Source organism: Musca domestica, unplaced genomic scaffold (genome assembly GCF_030504385.1).
Source record: "Musca domestica strain aabys unplaced genomic scaffold, Musca_domestica.polishedcontigs.V.1.1 421, whole genome shotgun sequence".
Taxonomy (NCBI): Eukaryota; Metazoa; Arthropoda; class Insecta; order Diptera; family Muscidae; genus Musca; species Musca domestica.
The window spans coordinates 111,076-134,227 of NW_026712330.1; the positions used below are offsets into that span (position 1 = coordinate 111,076).

General features: G+C 33.9%; 1 protein-coding gene across 1 annotated transcript in view; it reads right to left on the reverse strand.

Annotated features, from left to right (window-relative positions):
- LOC101889220 (knirps-related protein) overlaps positions 1 to 23,152 on the reverse strand; it is a 107,403-nt gene that overhangs the window by 71,525 nt on the left and 12,726 nt on the right. The window contains exon 2 of the mRNA XM_011297936.3: positions 20,720 to 20,774. Coding sequence (XP_011296238.2) covers positions 20,720 to 20,746 — 27 coding nt within the window. The 5' untranslated portion in view covers positions 20,747 to 20,774. The remainder of the gene's footprint in view (positions 1 to 20,719; positions 20,775 to 23,152) is intronic.

A 23,152-nucleotide genomic window follows, 5' to 3' on the forward strand; every position in this document is an offset into this window, starting at 1 on the left:
CCAACAATACGACTGCACATCAAAGCTAAATATCTAGCAACAAAAAAAAAAGTCACATCCATTTTACCTACCGCCAACTATTCAACTATACACTTGACAAAAATCTTACACATGACTGATTAAATAGTCAAAACAATCAAATACTTTGGCCGCCACGGAACATGGCCAAGCAAAGAAGAACGGAATACCGCAATTGAAGATCAACAAAAGAATTGCCCAAAAACAAAAAAAGAACAACAAACCGTCCAAAGATAGAATAAATTCTATGCTGATGTCTTGGGAACTACAAAGTGCATCCGCCACAAAAAAAAAAAAAAATCCATTTAGATCTTTCAATTCTACATAGAACAATGGCAGAGCCAGCGAAGCCTCAAAAGAAACCAAAAGTCATATGGCAAAATAATTCTTAAACAGAGCATAATCCCTTAAAGCAAATGCGCAGTTCGAAAAAAAAACACAACTACTTCGAAAATCAAAAAAACAAAACTCACAAACATTTGTCAATGATGCAATTTGTGTTGTTGTACAATTTTAGCCGAGGTAGTTGAATTTCTAGGTGGTTGGTCTTTGTGTTGTGCTACAATTAAAGTAATTTCCAATTGTTTTGGTATTTCATACAATTCCGTTCTATTTCATAAGTCAAGCTTGTATTGCTTAAACACATTAGGCAAAGTCGAAATTTGGCACATTATTTTCAAATTAACGCTTATTTAAGGGGCATACCCCCACCCACCCTTCATCATTCCAAAACAAAACCAAATAAATGTAAAAACAATTGTCTTAAATCTAAACAAGTTAAAAGCAGTATGTTAGGCCGAGCCGAACTTTGAATACCCTCCACCATTTGGAACGAATTTGGAAATTTCCAAAAAATAAAATCCTTACAAAATTCTGTTTAAATCTTAAAAATACCGAATATAGTCGTTATATTGGGGTCTATACGACGTGGATCTACATAAGCATTGTTTGTCCATAAGCCATTACCATATTCAGAGTCGAAACTTATAATAAACGGTGAATAATGTAGCTAAAATCATCAAAATATCGTATATAGGGAGGTACCCTTATATCGGAGCTGTACGAAGTTCTGGACCAGCATAGACAATTTTCTGTCACAGGCTGTAGCATCCATTACGAACTTCAAATACGACATCTCAAACAATCTCGGTGGGCTTTAGTATCCAATACGACCTTCAAATACCAAATTTGAAATAATTCCGGTTAATAATGTCGCTAAAATCATTAAAATACCGAATATCAGGTGCTACCTTTATATGGGGGCTATACGAAGACCTGGACCTGCACAAACAATTTTTTGTCATAGGCTGAAGTATCCGTAGCGAACTTCAAATACCAAATTGGAAATAATTCCGGTAAATAGTGAAGCTAAAATCATCAAAATACCGAATATCGGGAGGTACCGTTATAAGGGGGCTATACGAAGACCTGGACCTGCATAGACAATTTTCTGTCATAGGCTGTAGTATCCATTACGAACTTCAAATGCCAAACATGAAACAATTCCGGTGAATAATGTCGCTAAAATCATCAAAATACCGAATATTAGGAGGTACCGTCATAAGGGGGCTATACGAAGACATAGACCTGCACAGATAATTTTTGTCATAGGCTGTAGTATCCATTACGAACTTCAAATACCAAATTTGAAATAATTCCGGTGAATAGTAAAGCTAAAATCATCAAAATATCGAATATTGGTAGGTACCGTTCTATGGGGGCTATACGAAGACGTGGACCTGCATAGATAATTTTCTGTCATAGGCTGTAGTATTCATTACGAACTTCAAATACCAAATTTGAAATAATTCCGGTGAATAATGTCGCTAAAATCATCAAAATACCGAATATCCGGAGGTACCTTTATATGGGGGCTATGTGAAAGCATGGACCTGCATAGACATTTTCTGTCATAGGCTGTAGTATACATTTCGAACTTCAATGCCAAATTTGAAACAATTCCCGTGAATAAAGTCGCTAAAATCATCAAAATACGAATATCGGGAGGTACCGTTATATGGGGGCTATACGAAGACCTGTACCTGCATGGACAATTTTCTGTCACAGGCTGTAGTATACATTTCGAACTTGAAATGCCAAAGTTGAAACAATTCCGGTGAATAATGTCGCTCAAATTATCAAAATACCGAATATTAGGAGGTACCGTGGTAAGGGGGCTATACGAAGACGTGGACCTGCTCAAACAATTTTTTGTCATAGGCTGTAGTATCCATTACGAACTTCAAATACCAAATTTGAAATAATTCCGGTGAATAGTAAAGCTAAAATCATCAAAACACCGAATATTGGGAGGTACCGTTATATGGGGGCTATACGAAGACCTGGACCTACATGGCTCATTTTCTGTCTTAGGCTGTAGTATCCATTACGAACTTCAAATACCAAATTTTAAAGAATTTCGGTAAATAGTGTCAGCAAAATCATCAAAATACCGAATATCGGAGGGTACCGTTGTATGGGGGCTATACGAAGACGTAGACCTACATAGCCCATTTTCAATACCAAAAGTCCTGCAGACATAGTACACATTTGGGTAAATTTTTATCAACTTACTTCATTTCGTTCGGAAGCTAGAGTGATTTCCACAGACGGACGAACATCGCTAAATCGACTTAGAATTTTATGCTGATCAAGAATATATATACTTGATTGGGTCTGACATGAGTATTTCGAGGAGTTACAAACGGAATGACAAAGTTAATATACCCTCCATAGTATGGTGGAGGGTATAAAAATCATCTTTTCATTATCATCAACCTAACGCTTTCAATTTCGTTTCAAGTTCAAAACGTTTATTTCCACCACTTGCTTTGTGGTGGTTAATTTGATAATTATGGTGGCATAAAAAGACGATAAAAATCTTTCTTACCACAATTTTCATACAACAACAACAACAACAAGAAACATAAAAATTAAAAAAAAAACCCAACAACTTTCTTCACAAATCCAACAACTAACTTTGCCGAGTCATATTTACCATCCTCTTGTTTTCTTTTTTATACCCTACAACACTATGTGTTGAGGGTATTATAAGTTTGATTGGGCCAAAAATTATGTAACACCACGAAATATTGATTTCCCACATAGGAAAGTATATATGGATCTTCCTAGCTCGCCGAGCTGAGTCCATCTAGCTATGTATGTCCGTCCGTCCGTCTGTCCGTCTGTCCGTCTGTCCGTCTGTCCATGTTAATTTGTAATCACTCTACAGGTCGCAATTATGGCCCGATCTTCACGAAATTTAGAATGGAGGTGGGACTAGGGTCAGAATAGAACCCTATTTCTTTTGGAGATGATCGCCAAATGTTTAGGGGTTGAAATGGACCAAATACTGAAAAAATGTCGGATTTTGCAATAGCTATACAGATCGCAATTATTGACCAATCGACGCGGAATTTCGCATGTAGCTAGAGTTTAGAGCGGGGAAGAAGCCTACCAATTTGGGTGGTCATCGGATAATATTTAGCGGGCAAAATAGACCATATCTTTTTTGTTGAAAAAATTTAAAATTTTTCATTAAACCGCGAATATTTTAAATCCCGGCGAAATCTCAAAGCCATGACATGGTTACTTCTGATATTTACATTGATGGTAAGATCCAAAAAATCGAATATATAGCAAAATATGTGCGATGTATATGTCTATCAAAGAAGATATGCTTGAAAGATCTCATATATGTCGAGAACGGCTGAACTGATTTCGACAGTTCTCATTAATTCAGAATGGCCTCTTGGCAGGAAAGAGAAAACGTTTAAAAAAATCGCATAAAAATATCTCTCTAAAGATGAAAATATTGATTTTGTAAAATTTTCTCATATTTTTTCAATTTTGTCATATTTTTGGCATATTTTCATTTTGAATTAAACATTTGGTAATATTTCTACAGCTAACAAAACTAAGTAGTTAGGATATCAGGATATCATATACAGATCGCATTTATCGCCCGATCCTTACGAAATTTTGCATGGTGATAAGATGAGGGTCAGAATAGAAGCCTACTCTTTTTGGAGATGATCGCCATATATTTAGGGGTTGAAATGGAATAACAAAACTGCAAAATTGTCAGCAGGCCGTATTTATCGCCCGATCCTCACGCACGTTTGAATGGGTGTTACCGGACATTGCAAAAGCCAAACAGTGTGATGAAATAGTTTGCCAACTTTTGTAGACAAAATACGAAAATGTCCATTCCAGAGACTTTTTGGAGAATTCACAAATACAGGAAAGACGCACTTCTGACTATTTCGTTAACGCTGATTCTGTTGAAGAATATAGTCGAATGTCTGTATCTCATACAGATGCGTTTCAGTCAAAAACCAATAATAAATGATAATCTTTTGCCACTTCTGAGAGATTATAGGTCTTTGGGAAATATTGGTTCCAGATCTAGGAAGACCATTTACGTGCAGCATCTGCCAATAAATGGGAAATGAGCAAATTAGTTAAAGTTGCTATTATTCGAAAATTAGAGAACGAAACCTGATGGTTTTCTTTTATTATTTGTCACAATATCTTGTGGAATTCTTTCGTGTATCTCGCCTATATAAACTGTATCGTTTATTATAGTGTTGTAGGGTATTCAACGGTCGGCCCCGCTCGACTGTAGCCTTTGCTTACTTGTTTTATTTATTTATTTATTTTTTTTTTTTTGATAATTTACTTTACATTGGGTTTGTAAGTCAAGGTTAAGGTTGTATTTTAGTGAAAATTATTTAATAATAATTATGGCATATTAGCCGGGTCTCGTTGTCTTTAAATCGAAATTATTTCAAATAGCTTCATAGTTGACAATAAACAGATTTCTAATTAACTGCTTGGCTGCTCAGCTTGTCACACATGGTGTAGCACAACATATGTGGTTGGACGTTTGTGTCTTAAGTCTTTCGTTTCGCTTGATAAATATCACCACAAAAACAGTTACTCTAGAGAAGTCAGCAGTAAGGTCAACTTCAGTTTTGGCCTCTAGGGGGCATCGTGCATGCAGAATCCAATGGAGGTCTTTGGGAACAGCTAATGTCCAATGAAGGTCTATAAGAATAAATGATTCTAGGTCAGATGGTCGTCTCAGAGCATGTCAACACTGAAGCCAGCTAGCCGAAAGTAGGTCTCCGAAGTCAAAATAGGTAATACACAATGGAGGTCTGTAAGGTCAAGAGACTCTAGGCCAGCTTCTCAGTTATTCGCCTCACAGAGAGTCACCACTGAAGCCAGCTACTAGGGCGTAGGTTTCCAATGCCAGTTATTTAAGAGTAGAACACCCTGGAACCAGCTGTTCGACACTTGGGGTCTCTAAGGTCTGAGGCCACTTAACTAACTCTAAGACCACATAGTCAACAGTTGATTTCTCTTAAGTTAGATATTTAAAAGTAGCCGGCTTAGGGCTTCGCTTCTTTGAGGTCATCTTATCAGCAGTAAAGGCCTATAGGCTAGGATTGACAAAACATGTCTCTGAGGCCAGACTACCAGCGGTAGAGGGCTCTGAGACAAGCATCTGCCAGTGGAGCTTTTCGATGTCAGCTATTCAACAGTGGTGACCACTGAGGCCGTCTACTGAAGAGTTGAAGCCTCGGAGGCCAATTACTCCACAATAGAGGTCTCTGATGCCAGCTTCTCAGCAGTAGAGGCCTCAGGAGCCACGTACTCAAAAGTAGAGGCCTCTGAGACGAGCTTCTCAACAGTAGAGGTCTCTGGAGTCAGCTTATTGGCATTAGAGACCTCTGGGCCAACTATTGAACAGAAGAGTTATCTGAAGCCAACTTTTCAGCAGTATAGGTCTCTGGGTCAGCTTAAACAGAAGAGTTCTCAGGGACCAGCTTTTCAGCAGAAGAAATCTTTGAAGGCAGCCCCTCAATAGCAGAGCCATCTGAGACTAGCTTTTCAGCAGAGGAGGCCTCTGAAGTCAGCTACTCAACAGAGTAGGTCTCTGAAGCCAGCTACTCTACAGTAGAGGTCTTTGACGCCAGATAAGCAACCGAAGAGGCTATTGGGGTCAACTACTCAATCCCTCTGGGATCTACTACTCAACAGAGGAGATCATTGGGGTCATCTATACAACAGAGGAGGCCTTTGGGCTTCTGAGGCAAGCTACACTACAGTAGAGGTCTGTGAAGCCTCCTCAACAGAGGAGTCCTTTGAAGGCAGATTCTGTGCAGTAGAGGTTCGTGAGGCCAGCTAAGCTACCATAGAAGCCTTTGGGATAAACTACTCAAGACAGGAGGCCTCTGGGGTCAGCTACTCAACAGAGGAGGCCTCTAAGGGTCAACTACCTAACAGAGTAGGTCTCTGAGCCAAGCTGCACTACAGTAGAGGTCTATGAGACCAGCTACTTAACCGTCGAGGTCTCTGGGGTCAGTTATTCCACAGAAGAGGCTTTTGAGGTCAGCTACTTAACAACAGAGGTGTCTGGGTCGACTAGTCAACAGAGGAGACCTCTGAGGCCAGCTACTCAACAGAGGAGGCCTCTGGAACAGCTACTCAACAGGCAAGCTACACTACAGCAGAGGTCTGCGAGGACAGCTACTCAACCGTAGAGGTCTCTGGGCTCAGCTATTACATAGAAGAGACTTTTTGAGGCCAGCTTCTCAACAATAGGGGTATTTGGGGTCGGCTACTCAACAAGAGGCCTTTGAAGCCAGATTCTGTACAGTAGAGGTTCGTGAGGCCAGCTACTCGACCGTAGAAGTCTTTAGGGTCAGCTACTCAACAGAGGAGGCCTCTGGGTCAGCTACTCAACAGAGGAGGCCTCTGAGGCCAGCTTCTCTACAGCAGTGCGTGAGGCCTCTGAGGCCAGCTACTCAAGAATTTGGGCTTATGAAATTTCGCTGAGTTCAACTGCTTTATATAAAATCCTCTGGGGCAGATTCTCAAGAGTAGAGACGTTTTGATATCAGCTACTCAACAGTACAGGCCTCTGATGTCAGCTACTCAATAGTAGGGGCCCCTGAGGCCAACTGCACAGCAGAATCCTTGGCGGCAAGCTACTGACAGTAGAGGATTGCTGAGGGCCTGAGGCCAGCTACTTAAAATTTAGAAGCCTCTTAGAAGCCAACTCTAGAGGTCTCTGAGGCCACCTACTCATCACTCAAGACAATTGTGGGCAACTGGACAACGGTAGAGACCTCTAAGTTCAACTACTCCACAGCAGAAGTCTCTGAAGCCAGCTACTCAACAAAAAAATGTCTCCGAAGCTGGCCACTCTAAAACAGAGGTCTCTGAGTATAGCTACTTAAAAACAGAGGCCTCTGAGGCAAGTTACTTAAGTGTGGAGGATGGACAGGTACTCATGTGTAGAGGCCTCTGAGGTGAGATTCTTATATGTAGAAGCCTCTAAAGGCAGCTAATCAGTTTCAAAGGCCTTTGAGACCAGCTGCTCAACAGTAGAAACCTCTAAACCTGCTAATGAAATATGGAGACCGTTAAGACCAGCTACTCTGCAGTAGATGCCTCCGAGGCCAACTGCTCAGCAGATGAGGCAACTGTGGACAGCTAGACAAGGGTAGAGATCTCTGAGACCAACTGCTCCACAGCAGAAGTCTCTGAAGTCAGCTACTCAACAAAAAAAAAAAATGCCTCCGAGACTGGTCACTCAAAAAGCAGGAGTCTCTGAGTCTAGCTACTTTAAAACAGAGGCCTCTGAGGCCAGTTACTTAAGTAACTTAAGTGTGGAGGATGCACAGCTACGCAAATGTAGAGGGCTCTGAGGTGAGATGGTTATATGTAGAGGCCTCTGAGGGGAGCTAATCAGCTTCGAAGGCCAGCTGCTCAAGAGTAGAAACCTCTAAACCTGCTACTGCAATATGGAGACCGTTAAGACCAGCTACTCTGTAGTAGATGCCTCCGAGGCCAACTGCTCAGAAGATGAGGCAACTGTGGACAGCTGCTCCACATCAGAAGTCTCTGAAGTCAGCTAGTCAACAAAAAACTGCCTCCGAGGCTGGCCACTCAAAAAGCAGGAGTCTCTGAGTCTAGCTACTCGTGGCCTACTAGAGGCCTCTGAGGTGAGATTCTTATATGTTGAGGCCTTTGAGTGCTCAAGAGTAGAAACCTCCAAACCTGCTGCTGCAATATAAAGACCGTTAAGACCAACCATTCAACATCAATGACATCTATAGCATCTTAAGCCCTCTACCCTGCCCTCTTGGCTTTTACTTCATCTGCTCTTCAGTAGAGGCGCAATTTTTTTTCAAATAAAATTTTGTCACATACTTGTTTATATACATGACATACATTGTTCACATGCCATCACATGCTACAATTACAACAATCAAATGGATCTTCAATCTAAGATAAATTGAAACTTCATAGTTAAAAAAAATGAATCACCAACATTCCACCAAGCAAAATTGCCAACATTTGCCTATCTCTCATCATTTGGTCTAGATTCCATTGGTCATCTGGCATTTTTTTTTTCGTTTTTAGCAAAAGGCATTTATTTCCGTTGAGTCATTCCAAAAAAAAATTGTCATATTTGTCTGAAAACAATTCATAACGATTTTCAATTAAAATTTAACTGATAAAATTCTCTTTCTGCTTTTTTTTGTGGTTCACAGTGGGATTTGAGGTCATTTTTTTGCGATCAGCAGCAAGCAGCAGGCCCAGACAATGTTTACGTCTGCTGCTGTAGTCTGATGATGATGATCACCACCAACCTTTGTTGGAACTTTTAACAGCCTTTTGTCCACTCTACTTTTGTCTCTGTGCTCATGGAGTCTGTCGTTTTGTTTTACGCCCCTTAGGGAGTGATCAATCATCGATGTGAAATTTTATCACGTTTGCTCTTCTTACGTTTTTTTTTTATTGCTTAACAATTGTTATTGTTTTTCTCCTCCTTTTTTTGTTTTTTGGTCATGGTCTGTTTTGTTTTACGACTTCGGCAAGTTTAACTGCTGCTGCTGTTCATATCTCAGTCAACAATTGGTGATGATGATCGAGCTGTAGCTGAAATTGAACCTGAAGTTGTTGCAACGAGATTTGCGATGATGACGACGAAGTTCAAGCACTTAACAGTCCGACCCATAACCACCAACCCATCTTCGTCTTCTCCTTCTTCCACATGCCAATCTCCAGCATTGTTATCGTCATTGTCAAATCTGCCCCCCTCACCCCTGATGATGTGTAAAAATATTTATGATTTGTTACAGTTTTGTTAACAAACAATTGTTTCGAGGCACGTTATCCATCCGAATTGTTTATAGAAAATTATATTTCTTGTTGTTGTTTTTGACAAATGATTTTTAGCTGATTTTTGCCATTGTTGGAATTTGACATTGCACTTTTATTGTGAGTGTGTGTGCGTGTGGATATTAACAAAGAGAAATTTTACGAATGCATTTGGGTGTGTTTGTTTTCTCGGATTTTATGCTCTGTAATTGAGATCATCCATCATCCGTTTATGGTGGTGCGATATGCAAAAATTAATAAAATTTAATTGGGATATATTGAAATGGAATATTGAGATGCAAATTTAAAAAAAAAAAAATGTAAAAAAGTTCTAAGTTCGGACGGGCCGAATTTTGAATACCCTCCACCATTTGGTACAAATTTGGCAAATTTTTAAAAAAATAAAATCCATTAAAAATTCTGTTAAAATCCTAAAAATACCGAATGTGGCCGTATATTTGGGTATATACGACGACCGTGGACCTTCGTGACCGATTTTCTGTCTTAGGCTGTAGTATCCATTACGAACTTCAAATACCAAATTTAAAACAAATACGATAAATAATGTCGCTAAAATCATCAAAATACCGAATATCGGAGGGTACCTTTTTATGGGGGCCATACGAAGACGTGGACCTTCATGACCGATTTTCTGCCTTAGGCTGTAGTATCCATTTCGAACTTCAAATACCAAATTTGAAACAATTCAGGTGAATACTGACGCTAAAATCATCCAAATTATGAATATCGGGAGGTATCGTTATATGGGGGCTGTACGAAGATTTGGACATGCACAGACAAATTTCTGTCCTAGGCTTTAGTGTCCATTTCGAACTTAAAATACCAAATTTGAAACAATGCCGGTGAATAATGTCGCTAAAATCATCAAAATACCGAATATCGGGGGTACCGTTATATGAGGGCTATACCAAAACGTGGACCTACATTACCCATTTTCAATACCTAAAGTCCAGCAGATATAATATGCAGTTGAGTAAAATTTTATCAATCTGCTTCATTTCGTTCGGAAACTAGAGTGATTTTTACAGACGGATAGACGGACAGACGAAAGGACATCGCTAAATCGACATAGAATATATATACTTTGGGGGTCTAAAATTTATATTTCGAGGTGTTACAAACGGAATGGGAAACTTAAGATACCCTCCATACTATGGTGGAGGGTATAAAAAAATTAGGAAAGCTCAACAGTCAGTTGAGGCCGATTATATGATACCCTATACCACTATGCGTATTTAATAGACTTCCCTAAACAAAAACCCTTATGTATATCGAAGCTATATAAAAACCTGAACCGATCTCGATAACATTTCTCAGAGGTATTTTCGAGCAGTATCTGATATCTGGTACCAAATATCATTGTTGTGGGGTGCATATTACGCATGTGAGGGATTTAAGACCCCAAGTCGGATAAAACACATATATGGGGGCTATAGCTATATATGATACGATTTTATTTTTTTCCAAATCTGAAATGCTTGTTTCTAGACCGAATTCGGTCCCAATGTACCAAAATTCAAGTTATTTGGACTCATATTGGACAATTAATCCAAAATCGAGTGACAATTTATATAAGGGCTATATCTAAAATGTGAACCGATTCTCACCAATTTAAATAGGGTACGTCCTTGGGCCAAACAAATGTTGATTGCTTGTTTTAAAAAATTATTAAAAATTACCCACTATTTTTCCTTTCTTTAAAAATTATTAAAAAATGAATTAATTGCAATAAAATCCTCGATTCGTCCTTGAAAAAATATGTTAGAAAGCTCCAATTAATTAAAAGATTTGTAATAAATTTCATGACTGATACTTGGACAAAAATAACCCTAAAATAAATACTTAAACCTCAAATAAATATTTAAATTTAATCCGAACTTTAAATGTTCTTTAGTCCTTAAAAAAATATTAAAATAATCTCCGATTTTTTATCGAAGTAAAATTTTTATTAAAAAAAAACACTCGAAAAAAATAAAAACATTCAAATGTTTCAAATCCCAGAGGTCTGAAATGCGTGCTATTTAACCCTGGAGGTCTTTGGGGTTAGCTACTCAACAGAGTAGGCCTCTGAGACCAGCTTCTCCACAGTAGAGGCCTATGAGGCCAGCTACTCTACAGTAGACAGTTTTGGGGTCAACTACTCAATAGAGGATTCATCTGGGGAGCTACTCTACAGTAGAGGTAGGTGAGGCCAGCATCTCAGCAGTAAAGACCTCTTGGTCCAGCTACTCAAATTTAGAGGCTTTTGAGACCAGTTACTCTAAAGTAGATGCCTCTGAGTCCTGTAGCTTAAGAGTGGAGGCATGTTTTGAAAATGTTCTTTAGTCATTAAAAAATATTCAAATAATCACCCATTTTTTATCGAATTAAAATTTTTATAAAATATATATTCGGAAAAATAAAAAAAAATATTTAAAATCCCATATTTAAAGGTTTTAAAAACTCTGGAATAGATTTTAAAAAATTGTCCTTGAAATTATTTAGATTTTTATATCCACCAATTACCATTCCTCCCCAGTACCACTTATAGAAGAGAACCCCTACATATGTAACATACCTGTTCTCTAATATCAACTGTGTTACAAATCCCCAACCAAATAAAGTTGTTAGTCGCAAGAAAATGAGAAAAAAAAACAACTTCCAGACAAATCTCCCAACATTGCTGGCCAACAGCAAACAACTTAATCTTGTTACGCCGAACTCCCATATTTTTTGTTACTGTACAGATTTCGTCAGTTGCTTATGTCTTTGCCCCCCGAAAAAATGATATATATCACCTAATAAAGATATGTTTGTTGCTTGTTGTTGTTCATTTCCAAAAAGAGAAACAACCCCACAACTCATCAATGGGTGGAAAATTTTCGTTTTGAAAAATTTACAAAAATGTATCATGAACGAACAAGAAGAAGAAAAAAACAATTTTGAGTCGTAGATCATAGTTGGAATGAATAGATTTGATGGATAGATGGCAAAGGCATGTGGACTCATGGGATTGCTCTGCAAAAACTTGTGATGATTTGTTATAGAGTTATTAAAACTGCAAGCAGAGGGGAAAGAAAAAAAGGGAGGCGAGGCGGGGGATACGGGCTGTCTTAGACATTGATCTTTTGGCACTTGGCCACAAAATGTTGCAGTCAATTTGGCCAAACTCTGGACCATTTCTATTTTGCCCCCAAACCATGTTTCGCCATCAAACATTAGCTGAGAACGAGACGACGAAGAAAATATGTTTGTGGCATGCCACTTCATTGTTTGCAGCTTTTTGTTTGTGAGAGTGCGTGTGCCAGTGTCAGCGATTATAAATAGTCCAAATGCGTGCAAGTTGTGATTTTTTTTGTTCCGAGAAAATTACTTCATTGCCTGCAACATCCCCGGGATGGTTAATGATAACCATATCTATGGCAAAAAGTGGGTATTTTTTGCTGTCTTAAATATTTCTCACAACGACCAACATCAGCTACATTAGTTTTCCCAAAAAACGCCAGGCAAACCAGTTCAAGGCATGATATTTGCAACAATTTATTTTGTGTGTTTTTTTTTTTTTTAATTTTCAGAAAAGGTCAAGAGGTGGATTTGAAATGCGTGGTAATTATGAGGTAACTAGTTTAGCAGAATGTGAAAATAATTGCGAACAATAATTCAACATTTAGTAGCCTTAAAGTAGGTCCGAAATATATTAAAAAAATCCACGTTTAGAGGCCTTAAAATATTTTAGACAGTTTATTAAAAAAATCCATGTTTAGAGGCCTTAAAATATTTTTGAAAATTTATTTAAAAAATCCACGTTTACAGGTATTTTTGAAAATTTATTTTAAAAATTCACGTTTAGAGGCCTTAAAATATTTTTGAAAATTTACTTAAAAAATCCACGTTTACAGGTATTTTTGAAATTTTATTTTAAAAATTCACGTTTAGAGGCCTTAAAATATTTTTGAAAATTTATTTAAAAAATCCACGTTTAATTTTTGAAAATTTATTTTAAAAATTCACGTTAATTTTTTGAAAATTTATTTAAAAAATCCACGTTTATTTTTTGAAAATTTATTTTAAAAATTCACGTTTAGAGGCCTTAAAATATCTTTGAAAATTTATTTAAAAAATCCACGTTTAGAGGCCTTAAAATATTTTTGATAATTTATTTAAAAAATTCCCGTTTAGAGGCCTTAAAATATTTTTGAAAATTTATTTAAAAAATCCCCGTTTATAGGCCTTTAAATATTTTTTGAAAATTCATTTAAAAATCCACCTCTAGAGGCCTTTAAATATTTTTTGAAAATGAATTAAAAAAATCCACCTCTAGAGGCCTTTTTAAAATATTTTTGAAAATTTATTTAAAAAATCCACGTTTGGAGGCCTTAAAATATTTTTGAAAATTTATTTAAAAAATCCACGTTTGGAGGCCTTAAAATATTTTTGAAAATTTATTAAAAAAATCCACGTTTGGAGGCCTTAAAATATTTTTGAAAATTTATTAAAAAAAATCCACGTTTGGAGGCCTTAATATATTTTTGAAAATTTATTTAAAAAATCCACGTTTGGAGGCCTTTGAATATTTTTGAAAATTTATTTAAAAAATCACGTTTAGAGGCCTTTAAATATTTTTGAAAATTTATTTTAAAAAATCCAGGTCTTTAAATATTTTTGAAAATTTATTTAAAAAATCCACGTTTAGAGGTCTTTAAATATTTTTGAAAATTTATTTAAAAAATCCACGCTTAGAGGTCCTTAAATATTTTTGAAAATTTATTTAAAAAATCCACGTTTAGAGGTCTTTAAATATTTTTGAGAATTTATTTAAGAGATCAACATTTAGAGGCCTTTAAATATTTTTGAGAATTTATTTAAGAGATCAACATTTAGAGGCCTTTAAATATTTTGAAAAATTTATTTAAAAATTCATGTTTAGAGGCCCTAAATATTTTTGAAAAATTATTTTAAAAAAATCATCATTTAGAGGCCTTTATTTTCCAAACACAATATACTTCCCAAATAAGTTTTGAGAGGCCTCAAAAATGTTACCTACTCATCATTAAACAAACATTCCTTGCCTAAAAAAATGAAGACGAAATCTCTTCCCCAAGCCTTCTGGCAGGACATACAAAAATTCTCTATGGCCAAACAACATTTGTCTCAAGTCAAGTGAATTAAGATTGAGATGGATGGAAAACATATCCCCATGAGTTGTGCTACAAAGTCATATGCAAGTATGCCCCCCCCCCTCTCCTCCACCACTCCCTCACTTTTTGGCTGTGGACTTTAACACTAAAGCAATTAACACAACTGTGGAAAAAATCCAAAACCCCAAACTGCCTAGACAATTAGGCATATGGCAGAGGGAAAAAATTATCATTCAAACCAAGATATCTGCAACTGCTGCCAGTGCTTAGCCAAGCTCCACCAACAAGCCAGCTATGCAGCCAAGTTAAGTGGTTATTTAGCCACTGCTTTGGTTTTGTTTAAAAAAGTATGTTTAACTACCATTTTGCCAGGCCTTATTTTCATTTCAGTTGGTTTTTCTTCGCCTCACATTTCTGTTGTTGCTATTTTTCTTTTTATTAAATTGTTTTAATTATATTGTTAAAGTTTTGTATGATAAATGTTGTAACATTAAGGAGGGAAGTGCTTTGTAATTGGTGGCAACTTGTGCTTGCAACCAAGTTGGCCATACAGTTTGGCTGCAGTCATAATTATTGGGTTTCTTGTACAAATTGTCGATGTCATTATTACTAATATATGGTTTAATACAAGTTTAGAAATGTTGGTGGAGGGGAGGAGGGGGTTGTTGGAGTGTTTGTGTGCGACCAGTCAGTTGTCTAGTTAGGCTATGTTTGAAATTAAGACATTAAGTTGAAAGTTTTCCTTTGGGGAGGTTTTCATTTTGGTTGTTTTTGGTCTTTTCTTCTTTGATGGCAGTGATGTATTGGCTTAGAACGGGTTTGTGTCTTAAGTCTTTTGATTGGGAGGAGATGGCATTTTTGGAATATTTATATGTGAACTTTTTATAGAAGGATTTTTTAAAATTTCTTAAGAATGCTATGAGGCCTCAAATAAATTTTCAATAATACTAAAATGGCTAAATGTGGTTTTTTTAAATAAATTTTCAAGGCCAAAAAACGTGGACTTTTAAAATAAATTTTCAAACATATAAAAAGGTCAATAAACGTGGATTTTTTAAATAAATTTTCAAAAATATTAAAAGGCCAATAAACGTGGATTTTAAAATAATTTTTAAAAATATTTAAAGGCCAATAAACGTAGATTTTTTAAAATAATTTTTAAAAATATTTAAAGCCCAATAAACGTGGATTTTTTAAATATTTTTTTAAAAATATTTAAAGGCCAAGAAACGTGGATTTTTTAAAGAAATTTTCAAAAATATTTAAAGGCCAATAAACGTGCATTTTTTAAATAAATTTTCAAAAATATTTAAAGGCCAATAAACAGGGATTTTTTAAATAATTTTCCAAACGTGGATTTATTAAATAAATTTTCAAAAATATTTAAAGGCCTCTAAATGTGGATTTTCTAAAAGGCCTCTAAACGTAGATTATTAAGTAATTTTTTAAAAAGATTTAAATATTTCTAAATGTGGATTTTTTAATAAATTTTCAAAAATACAAAAAAGGCCAATAAACGTGGATTTTTTAATAAATTTTCAAAAATACAAAAAGGCCAATAAACGTGGATTTTTTAATAAATTTTCAAAAAAATTTTAAAGCCAATAAACGTGGATTTTTTAATAAATTTTCAAAAATACAAAAAGGCCAATAAACGTGGATTTTTTAATAAATTTTCAAAAATACAAAAAGGCCAATAAATGTGGATTTTTTAATAAATTTTCAAAAATACAAAAAGGCCAATAAACGTCGATTTTTTAATACAAAAAGGCCAATAAAAGTGGAGTTTTAAATAAACTTTCAAAAATATTTCAAGGCCCTTAAACGGGGATTTTTAAATAAATTTTCAAAAATATTTCAAGGCCCTTTAACGTGGATTTTTCAAATAAATTTCAAAAATATTTCAAGGCCCGTAAACGTAATTTAAAAAAAAAAAATAAAAGATTAATAAACGTGGTTTTCTCAAATAATTTTTCAAAAATACAAAAAGGCCAATAAACGTGGATTTTTTAAATAAATTTTCAAAAATACAAAAAGGCCAATAAACGTGGATTTTTAAATAAATTTTCAAAAATACAAAAAGGCCAATAAACGTGGATTTTTAAATAAACTTTCCAAAAAATATTTCAAGGCCCTTAAACATGGATTTTTAAATAAATTTTCAAAATTATTTGAAGGGCTCTAAACCTGGATTTTTAAACTTGAAGGCCTCTAAACGTGTAATTTTAAATAAATTTTCAAAAATATTTCAAGGCCTTTAAACGTGGATTTTTTAAATAAATTTCCAAAAATATATCAAGACCAAGAAACGTGGATTTTTAAATAAATTTTCAAAAACATTTCAAGGCCATTTAACGTGGATTTTTGAAATAAATTTTTAAAAACATTTCAAGGCACAGAAACTTGGATTTTTAATTAAATTTTCAAAAACATAAAAAGGCCAATAAACGTGGATTTTTTAAATAAATTTTCAAAAATATATAAAGGCCAATAAACGTGGATTTTTTGAATAAATTTTCAAAAATATAAAAAGACCAATAAACGTGGATTTTATAAATAATTTTTCAAAAATATAAAAAGGACAATAAACGTGGATTTTCTAAATAATTTTTCAAAAATATTAAAAGGCCAATAAACGTGGATTTTTTAAATAATTTTTCAAAAATATTAAAAGGCCAATAAACGTGGATTTTTTAAATAATTTTTCAAAAATATTTAAAGGTCTCTAATCGTTGATTTTTTAAATAAATTTTCAAAAATATTTAAAGACCAATAAAACGTGGATTTTTAAATGTATTTTCAAAAATATTTCAAGACCAAAAAAACGTGGATTTTTAAATACATTTTCAAAAATTGTTCAAGACCCTAATATTTTAAAACATCTAAATGCCAATTTTTCAATATTTTTTATATCCCTTTCTTTAATTATTTTCCGTTAGTATTTAAACACTTTTAAAAACCCCAACCCCCATATTTTGTCATCCTCTAACCTGTACTACTACCTGTGTTTTATTTCTTTTATTGTTTTTTTTTTTTTTTTTTTTGCTGTTTCGAAATTATTTGTTTTCACATAAACATAAAATACAAATAAATGGATATTTAAAAACAAATTGATCTGAAATTTTACGATGCCAATGGCCATTTGTGTTTTGTTTCTTCCTTGAATTTGAAACTCATTAGGTGTTTGTGTTTTGCTTTGTACGTCCAAAGCAATCGAATGAAATAATGTCAACATCTGCATATTATCAAGTTCTATTTCTTTGTTAAGCTTATATTTTATGAAGTTAATCCGATTTTGAATGTCGTTAACAGAAAACGGGCGGTCAGTTGGTGTTTTGGCAAAAAGTTATTTTAAAACGGGCCGCGTGAATCATGATGCTCGAAAGCATATTTACGCATTGAATATCAGGTTGGGGTAAGGGGTTTTCGGTACGGCTCGAAAATAGTTTAGGGAATTTTGGTAGCAAAATACCCCAATTTGTTGCTAGTTTACATGTTAAACTCTTTGTTGACATGTTGTTTCATAAGCTTATTATCAATTTAAATTCATACTTTGAAATAAGTTAGGTCGCCCTGAGAGCTAAACGTTTAGTCCATAAGTGTTGATCGCAATAAACAAACCATGTGTTGGAAAATTTACATTTAGATTGGTATTTTTTTGGTCTTTGGGGGCCCTGAAACCAGAGCAAAATTGCTTGTCATGCAGAAGAAGCCCAGATAGTGGGCATTCAATGTAATTTATTGGTATTTGTTATTAAAAAGGTAAATGCAGGGTTTTGTATAAAGGGGTAAAAAAATTGATTTGATGTCAGATAGAAGCATAAGTTTTAAAAATCTTAACAAAAATTGGTTCAGAATGGATTTTATTTCTTAAAATTATTTCGAAGATACTTAAAAATAAATAAAAATATTTAAAGGTCTTTAAGCGGGGATTTTTCAATCATTTTTATTTAAAAGCTTTTTAACGTGGATTTTTCCAATAATTTTTCAAAAATATTTAAAGGCCCAAAACGTGGGTTTTTAAATAAAAAAAATATTTAAAGGCCTATAACCTTGGATTTTAAAAATTATTTTTCAAAAAAATTTAAAGATTTCTGAAAGTGGATTTTTTAGTAATTTTTCTAAAATATTTCAAGTCGTCTAAACGTGCATTTTTTCAATAATCTTTCAAAAATATTTAAAGGCCCCTATTCGTGAAATTTTAAAATAATTTTTCAAAAATATTTAAGGCCTCAAAACTTAGATTTTTTTAATAAATTTTCAAAAATATTCAAAGACCTCTAAACATAGATTTTTTAAATAATTTTTGAAAAATGTTTAAAGGGCTCTAAATGTGTTTTTTAATAATTTTTCATAAATATTTAGAGGCTTCTAAACGTGGATTTTTTAAATAATTTTTGATAAGCATTTAAAGGCCTATAAACGTGGATTTTTTAAATAATTTTTGAAAAATATTTTAAAGTCTTTAAACCTGGATTTTTTAAATAATTTTTTAAATTATTTAAAGGCCTCTAGACGTAGATTTTTTAAAATAATTTTTCAAAAATATTTAAAGGCCTCTAAACTTGGATTTTTAAAATAACTTTTCAAAACTATTTAGAGGCCTCTAAGTAGGGATTTTTTAAATAATTTTTGAAAAATATTTCAATGCCTTTAAACGTGCATTTTTAAATAATTTTTGAAAAATATTTTAAAGTCTTTCAACCTGGATTTTTTAAATAATTTTTTAAATTATTTAAAGGCCTCCAGACGTAGATTTTTTAAAATAATTTTTCAAAAATATTTAAAGGCCTCTAAACTTGGATTTTTAAAATAACTTTTCAAAACTATTTAGAGGCCTCTAAGTAGGGATTTTTTTAAATAATTTTTAAAAAATATTTCAATGCCTTTAAACGTGCATTTTTAAATAAATTTTTAAAACATTTTAAAGGCCCCTAAAATCTGGATTTTTAAATATTTTTTCTAAAATATTTAAAAGCCTCTAAACGTGGATTTTTAAATATTTTTTCCAAAATATTTAAAAGCCTCTAAACGCGGATTTTTAAATATTCTTTAAAAATAAAAATATAAATTTTCAAAAATATTTTAAAACAATTTTAGAAAAATATTTAAAAGCTTTTAAACGTGGATTTTTAATATAATTTTTCAAAAATATTCAAAAATAAATAAATAAAATTTCAAAAATATTCAAAAATAAATAAATAAAATTTCAAAAATATTTTAAAATAATTTTAGAAAAATATTTAAAAGCTTTTAAACGTGGATTTTTAAAATATTTTGGCAACAAATATTAAGAGCCTCTAAACGTAGATTTTTAAAATAATTTTTAAAAAATATTTAAAGGGCTCTGAATTTGGATTTATAAATAATTTTTCAAAATATTTTAAGGCATGGATTTTTTTATTTTTTTCTTTCCACCACCCCTCCGTGCAACACCCTATATTCATATAACTTATATGAAATTAAAATCACATCCATCGATTATTATATATATTTTTTTTATTTCCTACGACTCCAACAAAGTGTTTGCCAATAATCTTTAGCTTCGAAAAAAAAATTATTAAAAGATATGATATCATAAAATATGAATTATGAATTTTTAATTAAATTAAAGCTTTGGCTTTTAAGTACTTCGTATGTAAATTAGTATTTTTTTTTAAACCAGACACCCCCCTCTACCTTGTCGTACGTCACATGCCCGATAGATGAACGATATTTTTCCGCCACAACTTTAGAGACCGAACACTTGACCAAATAGTAACACCCCAAACACCAACACTGGCATAGGAAAGCTTCCAGTGGGCCATAACTTTGCTTTCAATGGCTGTGTGTGTCTCAAGTGGTTAAGGGGGGAGGGGAGCAAGCGGAGGCTTTAATTATCAACACACAAAAATGTTAAAGTCGTTAAATACGAATACAATTCAGTTCGTTTTTATGGCTTGTCTTTATTTGATCATTTGTTCAGCTCGTTAAATTTAGCACCAGATACAACAACAACTATAACGAAAAGGCAACAACACTCCACCAGGGATAGATCTCTAAAAACCGATACTGTGAAAAAAATTTGTCAACACATACACCACCAAGAGATATAAATTTTATTTGACTTTCTTGAAAATTATAAAATATTTATCAGCTTTGCTTTGGCATTTTTATTATAATGGCTTGCGCTTAAAAATCACCAAAAATCAACAACAACAACAAAAATAATAACAATAATATTCGACATATATATTTTTTTGATGTTTTTCGGGTTCACCAATAAAAATCATTGGTGCAGTCATAAATTTCGCTTCGGCGAGCCTTGTCACTCCCAAAGAATTTGTGACAATTTTTTTTGTTTTTTTTTTTTTTTTTTTGGATTTTATATCTGTAACACTTACCGCATATGGATTGTCCTGATTCATCATTGATATGGGCGGAGCGGAGTTAAAAAAGCTGCAAACAAATAAAAAAAGAGAAATGGAAGATGTATTAATTAAATATAAAATTAAAAATAAAAAAAAATTGAAAACAATATACTTTTATGAGGTTAGCTGAAAGAGCCCTGAATGAAAGAAGGAATAAAAGGAGCCAAAAATTTGGCTTTTGACAAGCGTCAATAGAGCAGAACTTGTATCTTTCTAAACATATGTTTAAGAGTCATTCATGGCTCAACAACATGCCTTTTTATACCCTCCACCATTGTATGGAGGGTATATTGAAGTATATTGATAAAATTTTGCCCAAATGTATGTTATGTCTGCAGGACTTTTGGTATTGAAAATGGGCTATGTAGGTCCACGTTTTGGTATAGCCCCCAATAACGGTACCTCCCGATATTCGGTATTTTGATGATTTTAGCGACATTATTAACCGGAATTGTTTCAAATTTGGTATTTGAAGTTCGTAATGGATACTAGAGGCTATGACAGACAATTTTCTGTACAGGACCACGTCTTCGTATAGCGCCCAAATAACGGTACCTCCCAATATTCGGTATTTTGATAGTTTTAGCGTCATTATTCACCGGAATTGTTTCAAATTTCGCATTTGAAGTTCGTAAGGGAAATTACAGACTGTGACAGAAAATTGTCCGTGCAGGTCCACGACTTCGTACAGCTCCATATAACGGTACCTCCAAATATTCGGTATTTTGATGATATTAGCGCCATTATTTACCGGAATTATTTCAAATTTTGTATTTGAAGTTCGTTATGAATACTACATCCTATGCCAGAAAATTGTCTGTGCAGGCTTATGACAAAAGTAGCGCATGCAGATACATGTCGTCGTATAGACCCTAAAATACGGCTACATTCGCTATTTTTAAGATTTTAACAGAATTTTTATTGAATTTAAATTTATTGAAAATTGCAAAATTTTTACCAAATGGTGTGGGGGGTATTCAAAGTTCGGCCCAGCTGAACTTACAGCTTTTTATACCCTACACCACATAGTGGTAAGGGTATTATGTCTTTGTGGATTTGTTTGTAACATGAAGAAGAAAGCGAGATAGACCCATAGTTACTTTTGAGGATCTCCATAGAATCACTTTCTGAGTTGATTTATGCATGTCAGTCCGTCCGTCCGTCCGTCCGTTTGTCCGTCTGTCCATGTGTTCTTGTGAACAAAATGCAGGTCGCATTTATTATCCGATTGAGATGCAATTTTGCACATATCATTTGTTTGGCCCAAGGACGAACCCTATTGAAATTGGAGATAATCGGTAAAAATTTAGATATAGCTCCCATATATATCTTCGTCCGATTTGACTTTTATTGTGCACCAAACGTGTAATATCAGTCCGAATAGTATAGAATTTTGCACATACAACCAGATTAGGCCTAAAAATAAGTATGCCAAATTTGATCGAAATCGCTTCAGATATAGCTATACCTCCCATATATATTGTTCATCCGATTATTTATTTTTGTCCTTCGCAGCCGTAAAATGCACACTGTAAGAACAATATTTGAGGAAATATATCAAATACAGCTCAGAAATACCTTTGCTAAATTTTATCGATATCGGTTCAGATTTGGATATAGCTCCCATATATAACTTCGTCCGATTTACCTTTTATTGTGCACCAAATGTCTAATATTTGTCCAAATGGGATGAAATTTGGTATTTACGACCGAATTGAGTCTAGAAGCTAGTATGTCAAATTTGGTGAAGATCGGTTCAGATATAGCTATAGCTCCTATATATATTGTTCATCCGATTTGTAGTATTTGTTACCCACAGCCGAAATATTCACTCCGTAACAACGATATTCAGGGAAATATATCAAATTAGGCCTGAAAATAAGTATGCCACGAATGATCGAAATCGGTTCAGATATAGCTATAGCTCCCATATATATGGTTATATATCTTTATCCGATTTTAAATTAATTTAGCACCAAATGGGCAATACAAGTCCGAATTTAAAAGATACAAATGATTCGGCATATTTAGTCCTTTGAACTTTAAATTATAATTATAATCATAGCGTGTGTGATTGAATTCTCCCATAGAAAAGTTTAATTGTTATGTGGAGCTCTACTAAATTAGCAAAGTGGTGTAGGGTATCAAAAAGTCGGTCTCGCCCGACTTTAGGACTTTCTTTACTGGTTGTAATTGTTTTAATTCAAGTTAGAAACTCTGGTCATCCTTTGCTCTCGAACTTTTCTTTAGCATTTTTTTATTTCCTGGAAATTTTTCAATTTTCTATCTCAAGTGCTAACCATGGCCAGGTGTTTGCTGAACAAAATGGCAAATTGACTTTCAAGGAAATCCCACTAAGCAAGTACCTGCTAAAAGCTCCATTTAACTTGGTTTTCTAATCTAATT